The sequence below is a fragment of the Anguilla rostrata genome, chromosome 15 (assembly GCF_018555375.3).
Source record: "Anguilla rostrata isolate EN2019 chromosome 15, ASM1855537v3, whole genome shotgun sequence".
In the NCBI taxonomy this organism is placed as follows: domain Eukaryota; kingdom Metazoa; phylum Chordata; class Actinopteri; order Anguilliformes; family Anguillidae; genus Anguilla; species Anguilla rostrata.
In genome coordinates this window covers 19,696,697-19,724,253 of record NC_057947.1, presented here as the reverse complement: position 1 = coordinate 19,724,253, position 27,557 = coordinate 19,696,697, and the positions used below count along the sequence as shown (strand labels likewise).

Here is a 27,557-nt window from a genome sequence, read left to right as displayed (position 1 = left end):
TGTGGGGGCCTGGAGATTGGAGAGACCGGCAGCGACTGTAGTGATGTAGCCCGGTGGCATGTCAAGCCCTGTCTCCCCTTAAGCCCCTGAGCCTCCAGGTTAATTGACCCCTGCTCCATCAGCAGTCAGGTCATTGGGTTCTGTCCACCTGTGTTTCCAGCAGTCTCGCATTAACCCACACAGACAGGAGCTAAATTGCTTTTATTTAGGGGCACGGAGAGCTGCTGCTGGGTATGAGCGGGGCCCTCTGGGATGGGACGAGGGCGGAGGTGGCAGGAAGTCCCAAACTGAGATGAGCCGGATGTCACATAGAGGAAATCCTGGAATAATAATCAGGGTAGCGATAGTCAAACCGACCCATCTGCTTCTCTCTCCCTGACACTGAAATCAACCAAGGCTTCACATGGTGATTGTGATTGTGGTTTGGTTGGGCAAACCAGCTTTGCTGGAGTGTATTGGCTCAAAACAAAATGACAATTTGAAAGAAAATACACAGGTATTATGTATTGTGTAGAAAAATATTAGTATAGTGAGGATATGTTCATAGTTGCTACTATATTTTAAAGTACTCCTAGAATATTGATAAAAGTTCTATGGACTGGGAGAGTAAAGGATGCATTTCCCTTGATTGTGAGGTAGATTATCACAGGGAAATCCTCTTTGTAAACCAAGTTCATGACTGACTGAATTTAATGACATTCTCCCCACCTGCGACTCACAAATTAGAAATGCCTGGGGTGATGTCATTTTTAAGATTTAGCCTTGGATTGATTTGGTCATGGGATGTAAGTCAAGACTGATGAACCATTTCACAAGTCACCTTATTAGTGATTCAGTATCTATTAAAAGCACAAGCTAGATAGTGTAATGGAAACATTGAAAATGGGTTGTTGAGAGAAGCTACTCCTGCACCATCTCCTCCTCTTATAAAATATGTCCAATGAGGTCACCAAGTATATTGATTGAAAGCAATAAGACGTGCAACAAATAGCCCCAAAAGCAAAAATAATAATTATAGCAGACCATTTGTTTATGCTGTCATTGAATTTAGAAATTAAATTATGTGTCTAAACAAATACAGATAACTACTGTGGTGCAGAATGTAATGTGTGTATACTCATCAATGGGTCCTGACCCACAGTATTTCAGCCACTGTGTTAGTGTCACAACAACCAATTCAATTTATATAAAGAAAATACAAAGTAAAAAAATAAAAGCATGCATCATTAAAATCGTTAAACCAAAATAAAAAATAAAGGCTAGTGGAAGGCATGATTAAAAAATGAGTCGAGCTGTTTCTTAAATCTGTACAGTAGTTGCCTCACAGATGGCAATTGGTAGAGCAGTCCAAGCCTTTGGAGGATAAAAACAGAACAATGCTTCAGACGATTTCTTGTTTCATTCTTAGAAGCAGCAGATGATCTAAGTGTTCAGCTTGGAACATATGCTGACAGACCATCAGAAATGCATGATGGTGCTAAACCATTAAGAGCATTGTAGATGAGCAGAAGTACTTTAAAATCAATCCTGAAAGATACTGGGAGCCAGTGCAAAGAGCTCAGAACAGGAGTGATATGTTCATATGTCCTTGGTTTTGTTAAGATGCTGGCAGCAGCATTTTGTACAAATAGTGATCTATCAATCAGCTTCTTTGGTAGTCCCGTCAACAGTGCATTACAATAATCTAGGCAACTAAACCCATGTGTCAGCTTCATAGCAGAGAGAGGAATGGCCTGACACGTGCTATATTTCTCAAAGGAAAAAAGGCAGTCTTGGTTACATAGTCTATGAGAGACTTGAAATGTGATTCAGAGTAAAATATGACACCACAATTCCTCACTTCTGATTGGACTTCAGCAGCTGCTGTAGATGTCCTGCTAAGTATTTTATCTTTCTTTCCATTTGCTCCTATGAGTAGGATTTTAGTTTTATCTTCATGGTGATAAAATGTTTTATAAAAAATAATTTTAAAAAAATCAGTATTTCACTTCTATAAGGATGTCCAAGATGTTGTGAATGACAGGTGCTGTGAGATCAGCTGCTTTACTTTGTCTAAACTAAGGATTTACCTGGTTTTTCTATTTTTCTTTCAATTTGGAAGTGTTACTGATTTATTCATTCTGCGTGGAAATATTGATCTTTGAACAAATGAATATGATTTGTCTGTCAAAATTTAGTTTGTTTTCTTGACCTTTTTTCATGTTACAAGTTTGGCATCTCTTTTTTTTCTATGCACTATCCGCAGTAATAATCTAGCTCATATCACTGGGACTATAAACTCTCACATGCTGTTAATATTATCATTTTAACTACTCTTCTGGGCTGTAATGTCTATGCATTTTAAGTTGACTACATCAACTTTTTTTTTTTTTTCCATTTTCTATTCTCTGCATGGCACATGAAAAACTAGTCAAATTCCTAATATGGAATGGGATTTCATAATTATCATTGAATTTACGAAAATATGTGTATTATGTTTTTATTATGCATTGTTGTATACATTGAACACAAACTCCATACAAAGGCAGGAGCAATCAAATGGCAACAACATTTTTTTTTAAAAAGAAGCTCATTTTAAACAGTGACTTTGGTCTGACAAAGTGCCTAGCGCCCAACAGGCTTTTTTAGTACAACCTTTCCATTGACCTCTCAAAAACTAAAATATCCAGGAAATATGATAGCTAAACTGATTTAAAATTAATAGAGCACTTCACCAAGCCCTTCAGAATTGATTTCTTTGAAGAGGACAGGCCTGCCAATAAAGGACGTCTCTAGTGTAATTCTAATTACATTTCGGTGTCATTCCCAAAAAGGAGAAGACAGAGACCCGTGAGCACGTCCACATGCGTCTGCTGGAAAAGCACTTCCATGTCTGGTATTTTTGGGCACTGAAAGAACTCTATAGGGCATGTGACAAAGCAGCATTTTGAAGCGTCTGCAGTCAGCTTGCTGGCTTCATTTCTTCTAAAAATCATGCTGTTAATTTGCAATAGATACGAGATTCAAGAGAGACAATAGATTTTGAATTGTGCATACTTTTGGTCTCTACGCAAGCACCATATATCATACTCAGTGATGCCATGCATTATTATATCTTCAAATATAACAGCGCTACTAATGTTAAACCTTAATACTACTGAGACATGAAGCACCAGCGGCAAAGTTGTATATCCATATCTTGTAAAATGGCTTATCTTAATTTAAAATGTGTGCAGTTAATCAGGCACCAGATGTGTTTAATGAGCAAGTTAAGTCTGTTTTGTCTCTGAACATTAGAACTAACTCTAACTGTACTCTTGGATAAGGGTAATTGTTTGTTGTGGCTGTGACTGAGAATAGGTTTTAGTTTGTGCCTATGCCAGAACAATATGGTGAATGGTAGTTATTCATCAGACAGGGAGATAGGCTAATTCAAGTTCTCATCTCTTCCCATGAATGACATGCTTCCTTTCTCATCTCCTTACTGAGAGAGACTTCTCTGGCCAGCTGAAGTCCAGCCAAAGCTAGATCAGATGAGGACCACTGTGTTGTACTTCTGTTGCCTCTTTATTTAACTGGTTAAGGTATCCTTGTCCTTAATTTCAGCTCATAATTATAAAGCAGTAGTAGCAGTAACAGTGGTACGAGCAGTTATTAGTTGTGGTAAGTAGCAGTTGTTGTTTTATACATTCCTTATATCAAGACATGTAGTAGTTTTTTATCCATTCCTTATTTCAATACATGTAGTATGTATATCTATGTGAGCACCTGTTCTGGGCATGCAGTGAATCATATGAAGGAAATAATTTAATGTTCCCAAGATTTTATTACCGGAATTGCAAAGTTCACAATGTTTCAATCAGGCAGTTGTTCATGTACCTGTTCAAAGTGCGCTGCAGCAAATCCACTCTTGGAAGCATTAAACTGTGTGCAGGATATTTTTCTCATTTATTTCTGGAAACTTCTCAAGAGTCAGTCAGGGAGCATTGTTCTCTCTGAACCCTTTACCAACACAAATAAAATAAAGTGATATATTGTATGACAAAACACAAGATATTTTACTGGTCAAAGTCTTTTTTTTCCCTTTTTTTAATCATTCTGATCTTAAAATCAGGTCTAATTTAATATGGAAAGCTTTGACCAATGGGAAGCACCAGTCCTGCACACACTGCTGCATTCCAGAGCTGTAGATTGGTGCGACGGCCATTTGGGTACTCATTCCTCTTTCACTCCCATCTGTCAATAAAATCCTTTCAGTGACATCCCCTCTGCTGATTCCTATGATCTCACTGACAACAGAACACAAACGGTTCTCGTCCATTCAATAAACCTTCGTACACACACTGGTGTTGTCCCATCTCTCCACAGAGATGGCAGTGTTATTGCACTCATGCACCACAACTTTTTTTATGCATTTGTCTGAGGCTGCATGTACCATACCTGCATCTATTTTGTGAGTGGACGAATCCCAGGATTATGGGTATGTGTTATTTTATGGGAGGGGAATAAATCTTCCAGAGTGTGAAATATGCATTAGGGAAGATAAAATTGTTATTGGTTGATTTGTAGAGTTACATGGTGTATAATTTGTGATTTTCTTTAAAAAAATGTAAAAAAATTTTTTGTGAATTTAATCAACATCTTGAGTTGACATTAACTATCTACATATTCACTGGGAATAGCCATTCAAATATGTGCATACACTTAACTGCTCATACGTTTTCTCACATTGTGTTGATCACATGAAGTGCCTTACCAAATACAAAAATGCATTACGTTGTTAGATAGTTCTATAATCTGGCCTTGTGTAGCTTGGCAGTAGATTGCTCCATAACATTAACTGACTGTTAGTTCCATATTTATTCCCTTGTAGCTTGGCTGCAGATCTCTCTGTGACATTATCTGAGTGGAGATGATAACCATGACTTTTCTAACAGGAGTATAAGTGAAAACCAGGACTGTAAAATGGCTTTCTACGCAGTTGTCAAAGCAGTTAGCAAGAATTTGCAATCTATAACAGATGAGCACAGTTTTGCATCATCATTCAAAATGAACGGAGATAGTGAAGGCACAATTTCAGTTTTTACAATCCTAGAAATTGCGTTTGCAGTGTCCTTCCAAAATGTCATTACATTTCCCAAAATGTACAGTGTTTCAATTGTAACCAAATTACAAATCATATTTTTTAAAATCTACAGCTAACTTCATACAGTAATCACATCTGGGGTGTAATACTGTATAAACTGCATGTACACATTTCAAATGAATGAGTTGATGCTCGAAATTAATTAATCCAAACTCTCTCCCACTCAGTTAGCACAAAGCTCTCAGCCCCAAATCACAAGTGCTGTCAATGGGCCTAACTTACGTTTAATTAAGTGATATATAAGTTTGACACCAGTCCTTGATTTGCTGAGAAGCGGTCTGTGAATGTGTGAGTGTCTAAGCATTACATTACATTACAGGCATGCATACAGCCTGCATGCAGACCAGCTTTACCTCTGTGAATGTGTGAGTGTCTAAGCCTGCATGCAGACCAGCTTTACCTCTGTGAATGGCTGAGGGGAGCTGTAAATACATGAGCAATGATGTGTTGAGGAGAGAGGAGGTCCTTGAGTCCCGGAAGGGAAGTTAGGCATGCCCTTTGTACCAAACAGATTGCAAAGAGTTAATACACCCCTGGATGACCAGACAGAGCATTTCAAAGGGCGACCCCATACAGTAAAATAAATACTTACAAATGAGTGTGAAAGCTTGTGTCCCAGTCCTTCTCCAAGATACCAACCAACTGTGCACCACCGTGCCACCAACCCTTTAATTCCATACCTGCAAAGATTAAAATCAGTGATCATTAAGTCAAGTTGTTTAAAATAATTGTGGTGGGGAAAGTGTATATTTGGAAGCGCATTTTTTAAAAGACATTCTAACCTATAGTGCTAGATGAACAGGTAACCCTTCTATCAGAATGTATTAAATGTAGTATGTCCAAAAAATTATTTCCATTGTTGTACTGAGAGGATTGTATTTTTTATCCCTTAATGCCTCAGCGGTTGATTTTACAAGGGGTGATAATGCATTATTTTTGGCTTACTGACTTAAAAGCACAATTATTTATATATTCTAGTTCTGTTCACTTGTAAGACAGATATTAGATCAGATTATCTATAAATCCCTTTAAACTGATTTAGAGACATCTGAAAAATCTAATAAGATGTTATTTGCATAAAGGGGATATTCTGTGTTTAGCATACCAATTGGTGTGATGTCTGAGTGTTATCTCAGTGCCTGGGCTGATGGCTTGAGACAGAGCAAGTAGCATGGGGGGTAAAGGGGAGCCCCATCTCTAGGGTAAGTGTAATATCACCAAGATATTACAAAATGGTCCCTGGCCAGATATATGCATGTATTTGGTTGAGAAGCCTGGCTTATACGAATATACTACCACAAATGCAACAGCCTGACATTCTCTGTATTTAAGTAGTTGAGAAAAAGATGTTACATGAACCGACTCTCTTCCTGTCACACCAGTCTTTGTGATAACCAAGCGTATACTTTGGTTGCAAAAATGCGTGCATATGTTTTGATGTCTTGTTTGTAAAGGGGTCCATTGGTCCCTGTCAATGCAAATGAGGAAGGGAAGCAGCTTCTTCATTTTGTCATCTTCAATTTATTTTTTTGGGCTTTGAGATGTTTGCTTGAAATGTACACTGTAAAGCCTAGATATCATAAATTGATATCATAAGCACCTGTCTTAACCAGTGAGGACACGTTTAAGGCTTATAATACAATGTCATAATGCATGTAGTGATTTTTTATTTTTTTTTGCTAAACTATTTTCAAATGGGAGCTCTTTTGAATTAATCACTGCCTACATGATGGCTGGGTTATGCCGGCTTTATGGCATGTAGTTAAAATTCAAGACACGTCTAGTTAAGGCTGTCCCGCCTTGGCAGGCCCAGACCTTTTATAGGGTTGGCTTGATGGGCGCATGTTTCGTGGCTGTCTGTGACGCAGCCGGGGATGGGGAGATGGATAGGGCTAGCGGCTCCTCGTCCCTTCTGATGAACTCAGAGATGTTGTGAACCCTGGGTCTTTAGATCTCATTCAGGCTGGGGGTGTCAAATGGCCTTTATCAGTCAGGAGAGGTTGGGGGAGAGGGTGCCGATCCTTCACTCCCTCTGCTCTTTCCCCTCCCCTGATTTACATCTACATAATGCAAACAAGCAGATGTGTGTTGCCTCTTATTCCTCCACACTCTGGAGCTGTATTGCCCTGGGAATGGGCTCTGTACAGTGGATGACCAATAAGAGAGCAATTCAGTATCTCTTATGTGAAGGTTAAACACAATACTTGTCATCCAACATTGAAACGGTGGGGTCTTTCCTTTACTGAAGAATGGTGTCTTAAATTTCCATCTGAATATGTTTCCACTTACATTATGCAGCAAATTCTTTGCAAACATCAGTTCAAATTAACTTATTATTCAGTAGAATGATCCAGATAACAAAAGCATAGACACATATTTAAGGATCACATTTTTCATTTTCATTATTCATGAAACAATAATAAAGGCTTAGTGGAGCTTAAGTTGAGAGTGCACTGTATATGCAAAAATGAAATAAGCGTGTGTTAATATGACTTTTAATATTTAACTTCAGTACTTAAACATTAACAATATCTGACTCCACAAAACAGCACCATTGATTAAACAATATTACAACAAGATATTTTAAGAAATAAGAATGACTATGAGGTAGTTTTCCTCAGGGAAATTAGATTTCAACACATTAGAATTTTAATACAGCTCTTTATTGATTACTCCTGTCTGAGTTCATAGAATGACATCATTTGACATTGTTTCAAAAGCATTCATTATAAATATGTACTGTAGAACCTCAGAGATATGAACCTCAGACTTATGGACTGCCCGGTCAACAGAACAGGGTATGAACCCGGAAATCGCATATTCAAGTATTCAACTTTTCAAGCTCTATATTATACAATACATAAATTATGTTATCACTGATGTCAAAAAGTCAGCCTTAATTTGATGCAAGTTGCACTTTCCATTGATAAACCAGCACGTTTGGAACAACTTTCCAGGGGAGTCACAAAATAAAATGAAAACAACTTCACCTTACAATAAAACAGGTTTTAATGCTTTTTACAGCCCATTGAGATTAATTTATTTTAAGTTGAGCAGGATTGCCTGTGCTTCTGCACATACTTGAGTAATATACTTGAATATTACTAATGGTATGCATTTTTATGGAACTGCAAGAACCATTCCTAGCTTGCGTTCAACTTCGTTTAGTTACATTAGCGTTAGTTTTTTTGAGAAGCAAGGTCTAGTTTGCAGTTGTCGACTATAGACAGGTTGTTATACTGTGTCTTATTCTGTCTTCCCAGAAGCAGACATTGGGGGAAAATATGCTTTGAGATCCTGCTTACAGCTTGCTTGATTATTATTTGAGTTATGGTACAAAATGAATGCTTATGAAAAAAAATAAGCCTCCGTTCATAAGTCATCATTCCAATAAATGATTTAAAATTAAAAGCTGTGTATTTTGACTTTCAAAGTTAGGAATATTTAAGATTATCTCGTTTATTCTAGCTTGCAATCATTCAAGCTTAACTATTACTCCACGCCAGCCAGTGGAGGATGGGCTCTGCCTTTATAGTCAGGTTCCTCCTGAGACTACCACTGTTTGAATCTTTTCTTCCCAGTGGGGAGTTCTTTTTTTTCTTTCTTTTACCTCAATTTCTCACTCTTTGGGATTTTTTTCCCTCAGTCTTCTTGCGTATTTCCCCTGCAAAGCATTTGTGACAGTGTCTGTAAAAAGTGCTATAGAAAATAAAATTGGATTGAATTGAAATTGAACTTAACAATTCCATTCTAGAACTATTCACTTTCTACTGTATTTTAAAATTGACTGTTATTAGCAATTGACTGTCAGATGTTTTGTCAGTTTTGTTGTATTTTAAATCTTTAAAGCAATGTTTGTCATGGTGTATCCCAAAAAAATGAGCTATTCTGTATTAACTTATGGAGTTTCAGAGGTCTGCCTGTTCATTTTTTTTTTTTTGTGTGCTCTTTAAAAACAGAATTGTTTATTTATCGTCCATCTAGTTTACGACTATGCTTTAGCAGGACTCAGTGTGGCAAATGTTGAGAGAAAGAGGATCGTTTTCCTCAAAACTGAGCTAAGATGGGACAGCAGGGCTGAAGGGTGGACTTGGTGAACCCACATAACAATACATGTCTGTAAGACCATTTTTTCAGCTGCTATCAAGTTAACTAAAATGCAAAAAAAATAAAACGGGTGCGGTGCCTCCCTTAACTGACTTTTTGATAAATGCGCTAGAATACAGTTCACAAGCATACTGTGCTAGCTAAATAAAACAAATATTTCTAGCAAAACTGCAACTTTAGGAACTTCTTTCTAAAGGGGGAATTGAAGATATGGACTGCATTTCTGTCATTTTAAACTGGACCTGGTATTGTTGGCTAGATTACCAGGATCTGCACCTGGTTTGTGATCTGCACCTCTAAAAGTCATTTCGTTTGCCACGTTAGACAATACCAGCTGGTAATGTTATACCTTTCTAAAACAATTTCTAACTCCACATTAGGTTTTCCTTGGTGATGCAGTCATAGCATCTCTTGGTGCTGTGCATTTAATGTGAAAGCACTCCAGCTCAGCTGTATTATCACCACAGCACTTCCGTGTTCCACATCTCCCTGGGAATCTAGTATGACATCAGGGATGAGTATTCTTATACTTGAAGGGCATTGGAAGAACACTGGGACTTGCAGAGAGCATTCTTAATTACCTCAGCACTTTAGTTCCCTTTAGACTCTGGGCCTACTCTCCCCAGTGGAAAAGCAGCTAGTTGGCCCATTTGTGACCAAAGCCACTGCACCAACACAGTGATGAGCAGGATCTCAGTCCAGTACCCCTCTGTGTGAGCTTTTACGTGATGTGAGATGAGTGCACTGTGGAGGGTGGAGTGGTCTCTTTGTGGATACGGGGCTGGAGGTCATTGCCTTTGTCAGCTGGGCATCCCATGCATCTGACACAGCCTTGAGAAGAGACATTCCACCCGCACCCCAACAGGAAGTGTATTGACTGCATCCTGCTGCCCACGGTCAAGTAAACACCCACTCCTTGGGCGTATATGCTTCATCCTGGTATCGAGCTATTGTCTGTGAACAGCTGGAGGCCAATCAGCGTTTAGCGCTGAAAATCTCTCAGCAAGCTGTCATTACCCTTTGTTATCTTTCAGTCACACTCTTCAAATGATGGATGTATGATAAATGATTTTGATGGACGCTGAGAGAAGGCGTTGCTTGCTGTGCCAGAGCAGGGATGTATGGCTTTTTGATTGCATAATAAATTGCATTTTTTTATTCATCCTTCAGCCAGTTTAATTTTTAAAGACGAAAGGAGACCGTGAAAATCAAATCATCAGAGAAAGGCAAGATTATATCTTTCTGTTCTCTAAGTGTTCCCTGATAATCAAAATGAACTAACATGCTAAAGAGAAAATTTTCCAGAAAAAATGTTAACATAGGTGATACAGTAAATGCAGAGTTCACTTTTATTAATCTACACTAAAAATAGCTAGTTTCCCCTAAAGTGAAACTCTTACATTCACCATAACCTGCCACGGATGTCAGAAATACAACCAATAATCATAGTTTGAAATCTACTGCAACAAATTTGAAAACTATATTGACAGTTTTTGAGGACAAGAAAAATTCAGTATGCTTACATGTTTCATATCTTCATTGAATATTTCATAAATCCCTGCAACGTTTCAAGGATTTGAGGACTTCATATCTTATGAATATTTTTGTATTCAGTTTCATACAGTGCAGTTAATACATATTTTGAACATTGCATTATAAAAAAATGACAGGATGAACCATGGAACAATCTAACACATATTTTCGACACCAGAGGAAGACTTTGTTCCATTGAAAGATAACGTGTAGAAGGTGCTTCCTTGATACACAGGTAAGGATGGTTGTAATTGTGCATGAAGTTCCAAATGTTTTGCTGTTGGCCTGCAGGGAGATTTGCCCCTAGCTGAAAGCATATTTCAACTTCCTGAGCTGGAAAGATCAATAGAGACTACAAACTGTGGAAACACCACTGAAAAATCTGAAACACACATTTCCTTATGAGACCAAGGAAGTGGACACAGTCAGAAGTGGCCATATCCATTACAGTGATGTCTTTCATACAGAGGCCCTTGCAGGTGAGGGGAAGTTACCTGATTAAAATGGCCACCCTCCCACTCTAACATTCAGACAAACCAAAAAAAAAAGTAACATTAACAGTTTATACATAAACATTCATCAATTCTTTTGTCGAAGAGGCATAAACTGTGTTATGTCAGTATTGATGCCACAAGTCGCATTATTGTAACATACCAAGTGACACACTCATGCCTATTTTGGTTTTGTTGACATGAGCATCTGTGAATGCCTATTTAGTGCTTTTGAAGGTGCTTTGTAGTGCTTATGAAGTAGTTGTATAGCGAACAATGACCTGCAACATATAATGGCATAATGGTGCTTATACCATGGTCTTGGTGAACTCTCTATTGTGATTGTCTGAAAGGTGTGCGTTAAAACCTTATCATATGCAGGTAGTTCAGGTCGAGTGCAAAATTCATATGCTGCAATCTGCAAACTGCTGCATACTTTAATTTAAAAAATAGCATTATAGCCATTATTACCCTGCTTATTGATGGAACCCAGGTGTTCTCCTGAGAGATGTTTTGCTTTCTTATGTTTCATCATTTTCCCCTGTTAAATCACCTCATTTCCTGTGCCCAACCATCTCCCTGGCTAATGGGATGATGCCGCTCATATGCAACTGTCAGTGTCACTAGAGCATTTCAAGGTCAATTGATTGATCAATTTATCAAATCAGTGGCAGAACGGTTTCACCATTACTCATGAGTACACTGCTCCGTATTGTGTTTGGGAGCCAATAGTGCAACATTTATTTCATCTGTGACAGTTTAATGTAGCTTGTGTTGCCCCAGGGAAATCAATGCTAAATTATTGACCGAATGTAACAAACACTAGTTGGAACTGCTGAAATATAATCACCATGACAAATTAGCAAATTCAATCAGCATTATGAGCGATTATAGCCAAATGACCAAACTGTGTTGGTTAATGCCCAAAGCCTAAGCAATGTTCAGTTCGATAGCGCAATACTGCAGTCATACAATTTGATTTAAATGTAAACATTGTCAAAAGAGTCTTGCTTTAGGGTCCTCGTGTTTGTTATAAGCTAAATGATAGTCTCCTGTGCTATTGCTTGGTTTGTTTCTCAGGTGTTATAAAAATCAATATACTCTTCTGACACGTCTGGCAGTTTCTCTGTGGGTTGTTTGCCGCACAGCCCTTGTTGTTACGGGTGAGAGTGCGCATTATTGCAGCATGTCGGGCTTTTCCCAGTACAAACAAACACAGACACACACACGCACACACACACACACACACACTCACAATGATCTCATCCTCTGCTGTCCTTTCCCGGGGCCCGTCTGTCTTGTGCATGTCCGTCTGTCCCCTGTGGGGCCCGTTATTCCCTGCCAGTGGCCAGGGGCCCCCCGCTGCTGTCAGAGCCGGAGCCAAATAGAAATCTCTCTTTCCTAATGACAGGGAGGAGAGGCATTTTCAGCCTCTGCCGCAGAGGGCCAGAGCGAGGGATGCAGAAGACAAGCGTGCCTTTCCCTCTCTCTCCACGCTCGCGGGAGCCGCTTCGCTCTCCCCTGATCCTCCCCTGATTGTTCATTAAGAGCGAAAGCAAGCAGGAGAGGCCAGGATGCCTTGTTGATTCTTTGAACCAGAAAGCAGGCTGTGAGGAGGTCTCATCTGACTGGGTCTCGGTTCAGTTTGGGCAAAAAAGACTGCAGAGCGCAGGGAAGCATAGGGCTGAACTCTATGGTCTGTCAAAACAGAAATGTGTGAGAAGAGCAAGCTTCCTGGAAGCCTTCCTATTCAGTCAGTTAAGGAATGGTAAAAAGATGTATCTTGGGGAAACAGTCACAGCGGTGCGGGATGAAATCAGCGTGCCAGTACCGACTGTGGCCTGCAGCACCGCAGGGTGATGCATAATTGGCGGTGGTGTCACCCAGGGTTACGCTGGGTGTAGTGAGCAGGGATCCTCGTCTCATCGCTCTCTGCTGTTTGGAAAATGCTGCCGGTCGATCGGGCGCCTGCGAGTCGTCCTGTTAAGTTGCAGATGAAGTGCCTTCTGACCCGTCTCTGTCCCAACTTGTGTGCTGCCGTGTGATGAGGGGCGCTCAGCATAACATGCACTGGAGGAGAGCACGTGCTTGTCTGGGCTCCTCTTGAGTCAAAGGCAGAGGCTCCAGCTTTGAGGGTTTATGTATCAAACTGGGCATTCCAGATTTTGGAGAAAGCATATCAAACTGAATTATAAAAAAAATGAACGGTAGGTTAAGTCAAGTCACAAGAGCTTGTGTGACAGTATAATCACTGTTCATATTTGTGAAATGGCACAACTTTGGCGACAACTCTGACGCTGGTGAGGTAGGAAACTCGGACTCAAAGTTTCTTAGTGTTGAAATTTTGCTGTACTTGCATTAAAGTGCACTAAAGGTCATTTGAGTTATGTTAATTATAACATTAACAATATTCCTATGTTCCTGGCATAAGGTCTTGCTGTAAATCAGCTGAGAAGATCTAAAGAGAGGGTAAATTAAGCATCTCCAATTTATTCTTTAACTTGGAAGATGGTAAAAGTAACAGGTTGGTATGCGGCGGGTTTCCCCAGCTACAAATAAAACCCACAGGAGAATCAGGGAATCCATTTCTGTGCTTATTGTATTATATTATAATTCATGCATCTGAGAGATGGAATTGATTACTTGATACTGTAACTTATACTGTATTGGAGAACTGTGTTTGTAACTGTATTAGACACTGCTTTCTTGTGTAACAAAGGCATCACTCCTCCGAAGAACCGTCTGATTGGATGGAGACTGCCCTGTAGTAATGAGGCCTGTGGTAAATGGCAGATTACATTGATTGCAGGAGCATTTAAACCCGCAGAGTGGGCCTAAAGTGAGCTTCCAGTATTTTAGAAAAAAAAAAGAAAATAATATCCTGAATCAAAAACGAATCAAACATGGTGAGTGAATTGTGGCGAACTGTACCACACACATTTTGTCAGTCAGTGTCAGCTATTCTACTTTGTATTGAACACTACATTTTGACGCAAGTGGAAAACTTTTTTCTTGAATTGCATATGACACCAACTATTCCACCTTTGATTCAAAGTGCTGATTAGAGAATATTCTTACCTACTTTGTTGAGAGCCTAGAAAACTGTGTGTGTGAGAGAGAGAGAAAGAGATTAATGTGATTATATTAAAATGTGTATATAATATTTTAATAATACAATACATTCTAAGTACAATAAATACGTATTATTTATTTAATTAAATTTCTAAGTTGTTGATTTAAACTTAATTCAATATAGACAAATGAATCGTTTGTAAAATTGATTTTGATACAGCCTGTGACGACAATGAAAAAGAAAATTAGATTAAATTAATGCACATTTACTATTTAAATGTATTTCCCTCAAAGCATGATGAACTTCAGCGTCAGATAAAGATGAGGTTATGGGAATGCTGGGGTATGATAGCTGAGATTGCAGCCTTCCCGAAGACCCAGCCCAGACATCAGCCCATGGGGCGCTGTGTGCTTTTAACCATCTGAAGAGACGGAGACACACCGTCTACAGTCCAGCTCTGCTGCCAGCCTCTGGGGTTATTTAAGAGCCGATAGGCTGCTCTCCATTCCCAAGAACACTGCAAGCCCTCTTCAAAGTCTCCACAAGGTCACAGTTCACCAATGCAGGGGAAGAACCCGCTCCCCAAGTGCATCCCCAAAGAAGACAATACACAAGAATCGCATCTTTTTTTTTTTCTTCTTTCGGCTGTTGCCGTTCGGGGTCGCCACAGCGAATCATCCTGATTCGCATATTTGATTTGGCATATGTTTTACGCCGGATGCCCTTCCTGACGCAACCCTCCCATTTATCTGGGCTTGGGACCGGCACTACGAATGCACTGACTTGCGCATCCCCAGTGGCTGGGTTTTTGTGGTTACGAACCCGGGCTGCTGGCCTGGCAGGCGGGAGCTCTACCACTGGGCCACCAATGCCCCACAAGAAAGACTCACACATTCAGAGGGGCAGCTAGCTTTCAGTAATGTTGATTTACAAATCTGTATAATGTAGCTCACTCCAATATGGTATTTACCTACTTTGCTAACATTAATGTAAATCCATGAAATATTCTGTATTTTGAGCATGCAGCACAGCTCATTATGGTTATTTTATACAGCCTTCTTTAACAAGTGTGTGAATAATAATAGAGGGCAATGTAGTTGTGTGTTTGAAGTCTTTTTTCCTGGGTGATATCATTTTTCTGCCTTTTACATCTGTTTATGTTGTATTAAAGCCTGAAGCTTTCGCACAGTGACGTGGGAAATGTTGGCTGAGACAGATTGGAGCCTAACTTGCCTTTCAGGAGAGCTCGTGGACACAGGTCCAGTCATGTGTGGTTGTATTCACAGGGGTGGTGAAGTACAGCAGGGTAATGGCATTTTCATTCTGTTAAGAGTAAGTGCACTGGAAGGCTGGAAACAATGTGTTTTAAAGAAGCCACTGAGGCAAAAAAAGCAATACCTGATGGTATTAGAGACAAATTAAAAAGATATGCTGCAGTAAATTAGCGCAGTCATCTTCACGCATCTCCACTATGGAAGCTGTCTGTTCACGACATCCGCTTTGAATTTAGTTTTGCATTGTTTTACCACAGTTTCTTTAGAAAATATTTTACCTGAGAAGCAAAGCACCTTTAATTGCTCTATGATTGTCTGAGCACTTTAGATACTGGTGTTGTTTGGATGAAAATGGTGTGAAATGTGATATTTTCCTGGAAGAGGGTTGTGTTCACTTCAGTAAAGTGTCTTGCCTGTTTACCATTTTCCTCTGGGACTCTGGTGCTCACTGCCTCCAGGCACTTAAGTTGTCGTTAAAAGCAGAGATTTAGCAGAGGAGGAGCGTATTGTTGATGTGAAAATCTACCCACAATGGCAGCTCTGTGTAGGCACTCTGTCCTCATATCTGTGCTGAAGTTTAAGATTCAACTTTTCAACTCCAGTTTCCAAACTCTCAACTTTTAGATGAGGAAGCTGTAGTATCGACCAGGCACAACTTTTGAGGATCAAAAGTTTGTGTGAATCTACTGAAAAGATTAGTCTCTCATTACCGTGCGTACGTGTGTGACAGAGAAATAGGATGTATACCGCACAGTATGCATGTTAAGCTGAATACTTATTTTGATTTAAAATAAAGATAATCATGTCCTAGTTCAGTCCTCCAGTGCTTCTGTTGGGTGTGCCATATAGGGTGGATTAGGGCGTTGTTTGATGTGACAGACTGGAGTAGGACGTGGCAGACATTAATATGGGATCCACCCTAGTTCAATTTGCCTCTTTGTGCTTCCATGCTCTATACCTCTCATCTTATCTCAATCGCTGTCAGACACAGAGTGGCAGAATCTCTGGAACTAAGAGTATATTTCTGTATAGGCAGTTCACAAGGAACAAGAAATGGCTTAAGAGGTATGAACTGAGCTGTAATGAAACCCCATATTATCTGTTTTTAACCTCGGGTTGTGTCCACTGTAAATCTGTAAACCTCAGTGGGAATTACTCTGAGAGGGAGAGAGAAATGTGAGTGGACATCCCAGTTTGTGCTGTAGTGTAACAGCGTCTGGTGATTGGAGTTGATTCCTTTAACTCCTGACTCTTAATCCTACTCCAGCATTTGAGGGAGGTGTACACTAGCTGGCACCATCCTCTGTAGCACATTCTGCCATTCAGCACTTCCTTTCACCTCTGCAGTTCATCAGCCATTGAGCTGGAGGACTGTGCAAATCACCACAGCTGCTGCAGACCTGACTGCAGGTCCTATTGACTCTAGAGCTTTACAGAATGCCCTTTCACAGCAGGGGACACGGTTTACAGTATGTGTTCACTTTAGACAAAATGAATAGCCTGCATTTTTCATGGGCAATTTGAAGAAAAATGGTTGTATTGTCAAGCATTTAAGCATGTAGGAATATTTGAATACCTTATATAATTATTGTACTTTAAAGCATACATGAGTAGCCTAACACCCCTAATAGCTATTGAAACTGCAGTCATTTTGAAACTGTTAGGCATGGCCCAAGAATAAGTGCTTATTTGCAATAAGAAGACCGCAAACACTAACTCATTTGAAAGTGCTGCTGTGTATTTAACCTAGTTAACCTAGTTAAAGAGCTATGAGACTCTCCAGTTTTTTTATGATCTCTGTAGATTTCGGGTGTTGTCTCAGCCCTTCAACTACAGCGAAGGGCTGAGTAGGCTGGTCAGAAACTCTGATAGATGATGAGAATCAGACTTTATGCTATCATCATGAAATGAATTGTATTATAATGGAAATGTTAGCAGCATTAGGCTTTGTGCTTGGGAAATGCTTGGAGGATGGAATGTATCGTCATTTCAGGTGAACCACTATGCAAATGGTGTCTCTGTTTATTAGTGTCATATTATTGGCAGCATTTCCCACTCAAATAATGGCAAATTATCTGGGAACACCATGCTCTGGAGTGATGTCCTCAGAGGGATCAACTAAATCACACAATAGTCTGATAATACATGGGGAGGAAGTTCAGACCCATACATTAAAATTTAAATGAATTAGATGTATTAATTTCAAAACAGCTACTGGAGGAAAATGATTTTTAAAAAAGGAGTCACGTGTGAGACAAAGACATTGGTGAAAACATGATTTCAGTATGGTACAGTATACTGTAATATACCTTGGGTATGTCATATGTTTGTAACACTATAATAGGCAACAGGAATACATTAAGTATAGTATGGAACAACTTGACCAGTCCCTTCATTACTCTCAGTTCATTTACTTTTTTTTTTTTTTGTTTCTTCTGTTCACTTATTCTTCTGTTCATAACTGGACATGCTGATTTTTCTCTCAACTTTTTATATTTTTTCCCATTAGAAACATTGTAAAAAGAGAAGCCATTTGATAACATTTACAGACAAATGGTGTACACGAAGAACCCAATGAACAGGCAATGGGCGGCAGTGTAGTCAAACCTAAAGTTCACAGGTTTGATTCCCCGGTAGGATACTGCCGTTGTACCCTTGAGCAAGGTGCTTAACCTGCATTGCTTCAGTATGATGATTCATTTGATGTTCTATTGCATTTTTCTGCTTATGGTACCATGCTGACTATTTTTGTTATATTTCTTCCCCCGTGTCCACTCATGTTGTTTATTTATCACATGGATTCAGTTTAAATTTTTCATAGGTATAATAACAAATTAAAAATAATAGCAATCTTTCAGGACATATGTAATAAATGTTATATATTATATCTTTTCCCTTCAACTAGGAAGTGAATTGAAACTTTCTACCAGCCAGCTCTTGAAATGTCCCTGCACAGATGAGATAAAATAAGGTTTCTACTGGTCACATATTGAATCTCTTTATTAGCTCACAGTAGGATTTTAGCAGGGTTTTTTTCTGATGATCAATATCGCTGAGATGTAGGAGGCACTGCAGCATATCTCAACTTAGACTGGGACAGTGGGCAGAATAATAAATAATATCAGTGACAGCTGTCTAGATTCAACATTTTTTTTTTAATTCTAAATTTGTCTTCACAAACACAACACAGTCTTAAGTTAAGCAATCATATAAATTCACCAAACTCTGTTTAATGATGAAAAAGTTGCTCTTGAATTTTTAAAATATATTTATTTGAAATTTGAAGTGAATAGATGTTGAATGAATCCAAGCTACTGTTATTGAAAAGAACACTAATTGGCAGTGATTTTTTTAAATGAGTATTTCATTATTAATAGAAGAAAAGGAGGGGAGAAATAAGCAAGCCTGCGGCTCTGTTACAGACCCTGCCAATCAGAGTCACATTTGTATGGAGGAGTGCCTTCAGAGGCGGGGCCTCATAGTTAGCCCCTGCTTTCCTAAATAAGCTTGAGGATGGTGTTTATGACTCTGAAGTGTATGTCAATAAATTGGTTCAATATGGAGGCAGCGTTCATTATGACTATGGATCTCTGTTGTTTGATCAGACAGGAGATCAATCCCCAGCTACCCTGCTTTTCTTTCTCACAGTGGCTCGTAAATAGCTCATTGCCTCCCATTGTGGAGTTTAGTCATTCTTGTAAATAGTCCAGTGCACCACATTACGCAGTTTAGTTATTCTTTATTTATTCCTGTAAATAACTTGACTCTCTACGTTACGGAGTTGTATAAATAACCCCCCTCCCCCGGCATTGCGGAGTTCAGTTATCCCTGTAAATAACTGAACCCCCCACATTGTGCAGTTTTTGTATTCCTGTACCGACCTTGTCATACAGGCGCATGCCTATTTAAGTATCTGCGGTTGGAAATATTCTGTGTATTTAAATATTTTCAAATAAAACACGTCAGAACTATTATATTTGAAGTTTCCAAATGCTATTCTATTTTATATCAAATAAGTCATCTAATTGTATTTGAAGTATTTTCAAATATTTTGCTAAAATAATATTTCACAAAAAATACTATAAGTATTTTTCCCAAATACACGCAAGATATCTTCAAATGCTTTGACTACAAGAACCCATTTCAAATGGTTAACATATCAGAACATTCGTAATATATATGTATTCAACTAATTATGATTTACATTAATGAAATTAAGCCCATGCATTTTGCATTGGTGCCTGTTCCAGATGAGGCAATGATAACATTGAAATCTTATTTCAAATGCATTCAAAAATCCATATCACAGTGAGAGTACTGTTTTCAAATGGTTACATTGGTTATATGTGCATTTCCAAATATTTAAATACTGTGCATTTGGAAATAACATAGTGAATACTTGTTTCCAAGAGTATTTAAAAGTAATCAAAATGCATCAAATACATATTTGATCTAGATGTCTCTCTCTCGCTCTTGCTCTTTCTCTCTCTGTGTGCGTGTAAGTGACACAACCCAGTGTTGATGTAGAGGTTATAAAGGTGCCTTATACTGCTTATGAAGTACTTGTATAGCCCTTATGGAATACTATTACTAGAGAACGGTACTCAAAGTTCTATACTGTTCACACACACAGATGTAGTACCCAAAGTACACACATGCACACTGTCTACACACACGTAACACAAACACGTTTGCATAATACGCACTCGCACACGCGGGCACGGGACAGACGGTTGTTGCGGTGAACGCTCGCGGCTGCACTGAATGGGGCGCTGGCTGAGTAGCCGGTTAGCGGGCAGCTCCCGCCTGGCTGCCTGGCTCGTGTAGTTACAGCTGTACATGCAGTGCAGCTCCAGCGGGCACCCTGCTGGTTCAGCCTGGCCACTTACAGCACTTTCACTCTCAGACCTGATCCGGCACCGTCTTCCTTTTCTGTTTCTCTCACGGCCCGTAAGCCTTTCTCTCTCTCAGTTCTCTGAACTGCCTTCAGCGTACAAGACAGGATTATTTGAATTTGCTCAGTGGAACCAAAAGCAGTAAAGGATAGATTTATACCATGATTTTAAAAATATATATACTACTTAGAGCCAAGGTTTCACTTTAAACAAAGCCTGCACCATTAGCTTCTGTAGAAAGGAATTATAACATGTTTTAATTTAGTCCAACAGAAAATCTGACTTAAAATGGCACATAAAATACCTCCATTACTAGAGCGCACTGGAGTTTAAAACCGAAAATTCTTCATTTCTGCTGCTCACTCCAAAGTGGTTACGCTGGTGGGGGTTGGGCAATAACCAGTGGAAGTGCCACTCTGGATAGCAGCTGCTTTAAGCGTCTTCAAATCTTTTAATGGAATTACTCTCAGCTTTGACAGCTGACAGTAAATAATTGGGCCTCTCACGGTGACAGTGCTGGAGTGCAGCCTCACATTTCTGCAAAATCAATTCCTCGTCTTTCCCGAGCAGGTCCCGCTAACGCGTTGCGAAAGTTTTCTCAAAGGCTGTGATGTGGGCCTGGAGCCACACCATGTCTCTATGCGGAGCGGCATGTGTTGCCATAACGCCCAGGAGGGCTCCTCCCACAGGCTCCAGGCCAAAGGTCTGAGTGTTAGAATGAGGCCCACAAACTGACTTCAGACTAAGTTAAGAACCGCTTGGGATTCTGCAGTGGTGACCCTTCAGTGAACTTGTTGTATTGTCAGTACTGCCCAGTAACTGTACTGTACCTGGTATAGTTTCCTTTTGGCTGGGTTGTCTCCTATGAACAGATCCTCTGCTCAGGTACCTGCAGTCATCTTGGAGCTGCTGCACTTGAAGCTTAATCCTGATGCAGTGACTGCCAGGTCATTATGGCCTGCGAATATGATGGTGCATTCCCCATATGGATAGAATATAGAATAAATCTAGGTTAATATGGATAGAATATGAAGTGGTCAAAGCAATATTTGATATTTTATTAAAAGTATCTAATTGTTTTTTTCCCCATTATCAGCGCCATTACTTCCAGCACAAAGTGTATGACTGGATCTGTAGAGTGCAGAGGGACCTGCGTGGGGCCTGTGCATTTCAGATGTCACTCTGCAGTGGCGGCTCGCTCAAAGGGATGTTACCCAGCAGCCTCGCGTGGGCCCTCGCCAGGCCCCGCCGCCACCGAGCACCCCGCCACACTGCGCCTGTCAATACCGCTAGCGTCCTGCCGCAAGGATACGAGCCGGGGCCCAGGGAGAGCTACTGCTGCTGGCCACCCCGAGCCAAGTCAGCATGTCTGGAGGAACAGGGCTTTTTATTAAGCCCTTTCCTTCATTTGAGCAGGTCACGCAGTTTGTGTTGCACCACAGTTACCTGCATAGCAGGGGTGTCCAGTCTTATTAGAGAAGGGCAGAGTGGGGGCAGCCTCTAGCCCTGCTACTCATTTCAGCAAATCAAATGTGTGTTGAAGGCTGATGATTCGTTGACTAGTTGAATCGGGTGTGCTAGTGTTGGGCTACAACAAAAGTCTGCGCCCACACCTGCCCTTCTCCAGTGAGTCTGCATAGCGCTGCAGCACAGCCCAGTTTCAGACACACTGCACGGGCTGGGACATAACCACACAAGTAATACGTCACACAAAGAGCACGCGAAGAACTGAGCTCACTACTATAAGAAAGCATTGATCCAACTGCTCATTTGCCAAAGACTGCATTATTGATGGACGTATTAGATTGTTTTTCTAATCATTTTTTATGAATTGAGAATTAAAAGTACTGATTTTCAAAAAATGTTCAGCGCTTTTTTGTTTGAAAAGTTGACTATGTCTAGTGTACACTGATGGAAGTGTCCGGAGTAAAAGAGCAAGGCGTAGATGCACGCTTAGCCCTGTATTTTACCGCTTTCCCGTGTGCTTTCCCCAAGCCCACGGCGCATGCTATTTCCAGGAACTGGAAAATATCATCAGTGGGATGACTTGGTTGCAGCTGTTTTGAATTATTAAAAACAAACCTGACCAGTCTAATGAAAGCCCAAAATCCCCATCCAATGAGCCATGATTGCTTTTGGGCTCGTCCTGGCAAAATCGCAGTGTGTCGAGATCCAAATTCAACTCATTAACATGATACAAAGAAAGGGATGAAAGGCAGAATTGATTTGCACTGTAAAAAGGTTCTCTCTTCTGCTGTGATATTGGATTTACTTTACATGAATAATGAACAGCACGCAAAGGACTGCACTCGACTGAACTGTCCAGGGGGTGGGAGGGGGAATGGAAGCAAAGAAACAATTAGACCCACAGATATGGAATCATTTCACAATCTGTACTAATACTGGATTTTTGGTGCATTGTACACATGAGAAAAGTAATGTGCTCTTCCATTTGATTCTGTTTCTTCCAAAGCCTTTCAAAGATGTTTTTTCAGAAACTAAGGAGCAGGTGCTTGTGTTTCAATGGGATTCTATGCTATGATAAATAAAATAACACTGAGAAAGAAAATTGGATTCTAGGAAATCCTCATGTGTAGTTTTTTTCCCCCCCTGATCATGTGTAGTAACAGCAGTGAAAGGCCTGACTGTTTATTAAAAGAACCAACTTATCAATGAAATAATTGCAGAGAATGACTAAGCCTCCTTTGCAGTCCTGCTAAGCTTTAGTTAATGAAGAGCTTCTGTTGTTTCCCAGTAATTAATTACGGCACAAAGAAAAGAAGGGAGAGCAGCACTATCCGTTGCTTCTCTCCTTAACTGGAGCTGCAGTGCTATAAATCTATTAGACAGTAATTAGAAACCAGTGTAATTATGCAACGCAGGCCATGAGATATTCACTCCATCGGCCATTATGAAACTCTATCCCAGCCACCTATGAAAATCATCAGATTGAGAGTGCTATATGATGTACATAGATGGTGGTAAAAGAAAAAAAGTGAGAATTGCAGCCTGCCCCCCAACTCCCGCCACCCCAAAGCCCTTACAGCAGGGCATAGGACTGGGGTTCCTGTAATTGAGTCTTTCCAGGTCTTGATTGCCACAGGGGTAATGTGGATGCAAGTGTGACATTTAAGCCAGTCTCCATTTTCCACATGTTGAGTTCACCAATTCAGCTACCCCCATCTTTGCATCACTGCTATCCCAAATAATTACAGGTTTAAAGTTGGATAAAAGAGAGAGAATCATGGATCAATGTGGTCCATCATGCATTTTCATCCTCGTGTCCGTGTCCATGTCCGTGTCTGCGTGTGTGTGTGCGTGTCCCTGTCCATAATGACTGGAGCGACTCTTAGCGGGCACATTGAATGTACATTGGACACAGAAAAGAATTCCCTGATAACTTCGAATAGCAGCAGTGATGATGTGCATAGAAATGCCGCTTGACCTGCTTTGTGGATGCCTGCCTCGGCTCATGCAGGGAGGGGGGGGGGAGCCAGCCAATGCCGCTCCATTCATTTACTTCATTTTCTTTTAGGGGTCACTCGGGGTCACATTACAGCTCTTTGTGTTTAATAGAGTATAAATCGAGGCTCTGAAGCCCAATAAATATTATTGTTTTTTTTAATTTCTGCCACACAGAGTGATGTCACCTCGTTAACGGGGCCGCTCCAGAGTGTGCTTTATTATGCGAGTCTCTGGAGCGCAGGCTGAGGGGTGAGAATTTCACTGCCTTCACGGCTGTTTGGTCGCGTGCCGCACGGCTAAGAGGACGACGCACCCGTTAAATCCGCGATTGTTGAACACTAAACACAATGTTATGGAGCGGATTTATCTCAGGCAAAGTGAGACTAATTGATCAGAAAAAGACCAATTACCGATGATGCCTTTCTGTCTCTCCGCTGCTCAGAGATCAGTGGCGTATGACGCCGGCGTCGGTCCGCTTTGCTTTCCTCGTGTTCAGCATCGTTATATTTTAGCAGATAATGACAGGGCTTTAATCAGGACATGTGTATTTATCCACATAATGAGAGGGCTCTAAGAACATAACAGTGTATGATGACAAAGAACAGGCTATCCAGCCCATCTAGGCTCATCAGTATTGCAGATGTATTCTAAAGAAGCATTTTTAAAAAATCTTTCTATAGAATCTTAGGATGATATGAGAATATAAAGATTTTAGCACAGGCTGAGGGGATGTTATCAGAATATTTATTCCAGGTCCCACTACCAGAGAACGGGAGGATGTTGTCAGAATATTTAATCACAAAGTATATTAAATGCAACCACGTAAGGAATGCATAACAACATCCGTAAGCATGACATAACTGTTAAATAAAACTTTTCTAAAGCTGTGGTCATTATGCGTTGTGCTATAAGATGTGCCATTACATACAGCACTAGAATACTCTGTCGAAATTCCCCTGGGTACTCAAGCACTTTTTAAATGCTTTATTTCACCTGGTACTCAGACTCAGTTAAGTCATGCTTACGCATGCTTCATGTAAATATCTTTGTGTTCTTTATTAAACTCGATGTACTCTTCCAGTAAATATTTTTAATTGTAGCAGAGAATGGCGGGCTGTGGTCTGCTGTGAGTGACGTTCCGCTCCTCTTTCCCCCGCAGTGGGATGCCATAACGGAGATGGACGAGCACAACCGGCCCATCCACACCTTCCAGGTGTGCCACGTGATGGAGCCCAACCAGAACAACTGGCTGCGGTCCAACTGGATCTCGCGCGAGGCGGCGCAGAAGGTGTATGTGGAGCTGCGCTTCACCCTGCGCGACTGCAACAGCATCCCCTGGGTGTCGGGCACCTGCAAGGAGACCTTCAACCTCTTCTACATGGAGACGGACGAGTCCCACGCCATCAAGTTCAAGCCGGGCCAGTACACCAAGATCGACACCATCGCGGCCGACGAGAGCTTCACGCAGATGGACCTGGGCGACCGTATCCTCAAGCTGAACACCGAGGTGCGGGAGGTGGGGCCCATCGCCCGGAAGGGCTTCTACCTGGCCTTCCAGGACATCGGGGCCTGCATCGCCCTGGTGTCCGTGCGCGTCTACTACAAGAAGTGCCCCTTCACCTTCCGCAACCTGGCCACCTTCCCGGACACCATCCCGCGGGTGGACTCGTCCTCGCTGGTGGAGGTGCGGGGCGCGTGCGTGAAGAACGCGGAGGAGCGAGACACGCCCAAACTGTACTGCGGGGCCGACGGCGACTGGCTGGTGCCGCTGGGCCGCTGCGTCTGCAGCCTGGGCTACGAGGAGCTGGACGGGACCTGTCTCGGTCAGTCACCCCCCCCCTGTCGTCTCTTTGCCCTGCTTCCTCCCTCATTCCTTTCTCTTCACCGTTTTTCTCTCTCTCCCACCTTTTTATATCTGTACCATCCTTCCTCTCTCTCCTCTCTCTTCTTTCCTTCACTCTCCTTGTCTCACACTCAATCGTTCTGTTCAGAGAAAGTGTACGGACACCGTTCCCTGTGTGTTTGATGCTTGCTTAGGTGATGAAGTGGCGATACTGGTGTGAATGTATACGCATGGAGTAGCATTCTAATGCTAGATCATTGGCTGAGCAGAGGGTTAATCTGCAGGTTTTTTATTATTCATTTGCTGAAGGCTGAGAGCACTCTGGAGTTTACCTTGAATCCCCTCTGTAGGATGTGCGCCGGCCTCCCGCTGATCCGCTGTGCTTAAACATTTACACTGGCGATGCGGAGTGAATATGTAAGACGTCCTGCTGTACCGGCGTCTGATTGTAATGCTCATCATTTACCGTGTGTGGAGCAGGCCACCTTTGGCCCGGCCTGTCAGAACCCTGCACTGGGGAACTGGGCGTGGCTAGTATTACAAAACAGACCGGATCAGGCGGCACGGTGAGCAGGTTATCGGGGAGTCCCACTGGCAGCTCCCTCTCCTAATGCCCCCTTAAGCAGCTCCCCCAGAGGATTTGGGTGAGGGGGGCTCTTGATGCGTGGTCAGGGCTGTGGGTCCTCTGCATTGCTCTGCAGGTCGCTCACAGAGCAGCCAGGCCTCCTTTGGTCATGGTGTAAGACCGCCGGCCTTTACAGTACATACATACAGGCACAGCTGTGACCCTTCATCGTTTAGTCCCTGCTCCTTTTTTGAAGAAGTGTGATGATTGGCTAGCAGCGTTCGAGCAGCAGAGCTTCACTCACCATGAATCTGAACTATCGGAACATCAGCAGAGATGCAGACAAGCACGTCCACAAAGGCCGCCGCGGCACTGAGTCGTTATCGCCGTGGCGATGGCTCAGACCCATCGCCAGTCCACCGTCTTTTTGTTAATAATACTTCAATTCAAACTCATTCAGTTGGGATTGTGAAGGTCTTACTGTTTGGGGAGAGACCTTTATTTCCCCAGAGTTAGGCAGTTAGGTGCGTGGGGGAGAGGGGCCCGCGTTAGGGGCATCGCGGTGTAAATGGGCACCCCCCTATCTCCCACCCCCGAGGCGCTATCAGCGGAATGAATCACTCGATAGATTAAGGCCACAGCCTCCGCCTGGCTGGCAGCTGTCAAGCTGTGCGTCGGTAATGGGGCTGCAAACTGAATGGGTAAGCAGCTCCTGAGCTGTCTGAAGCCCTTTCAAAAGCCCCGGCTGCAGACAGACAGGTTTTCTGCGCGTCTCCTTCCTCTGGATCACAGTCTGTCTGAAAGCTCCATCTCCCCTGTCGCTCCGTGCTGTTGGGTGCCTTGCTGCTAAAGATTAGCCTCGCTATCGCTAAAGCATTTTGATCATATTTGGCTCCCGTCGCCCCTGGGCTATCTGCGGATGTGCCCCCTGCCCACCCCCTCTTTGAGGCGTTTCCCCACTACTACCTAGGTTTTGCCCTTAAAAAAGTGGGAGATTTCTTTGGAATTCTGTGTTTCTTATATTTGTCCCGAGTGGTTGCACTTTCCTCTGAAACTTGCAGTATGGGCTGCACGTAGTGAAAGTGCCTCATCATGAAATGGCGCACTTGTTTGGTGATTACATCCCTCAGCTCCTGAATCTCTTCAGCAGCAGCTCGGCACGCTTTATTGATCAAGGCGCAGCTCC

At 41.6% G+C, this 27,557-nt stretch overlaps 1 protein-coding gene across 6 annotated transcripts in view; it reads left to right on the top strand.

The window, feature by feature from the left end:
* The window catches only part of epha6 (eph receptor A6), a 203,277-nt gene that overhangs the window by 41,510 nt on the left and 134,210 nt on the right, over window positions 1-27,557 (top strand). For all 6 annotated transcript variants that reach the window (XM_064310573.1, XM_064310575.1, XM_064310574.1 and 3 more), the window contains exon 4: window positions 25,123-25,786. In XM_064310573.1, the coding sequence (XP_064166643.1) occupies window positions 25,123-25,786 (664 nt within the window). The remainder of the gene's footprint in view (window positions 1-25,122; window positions 25,787-27,557) is intronic.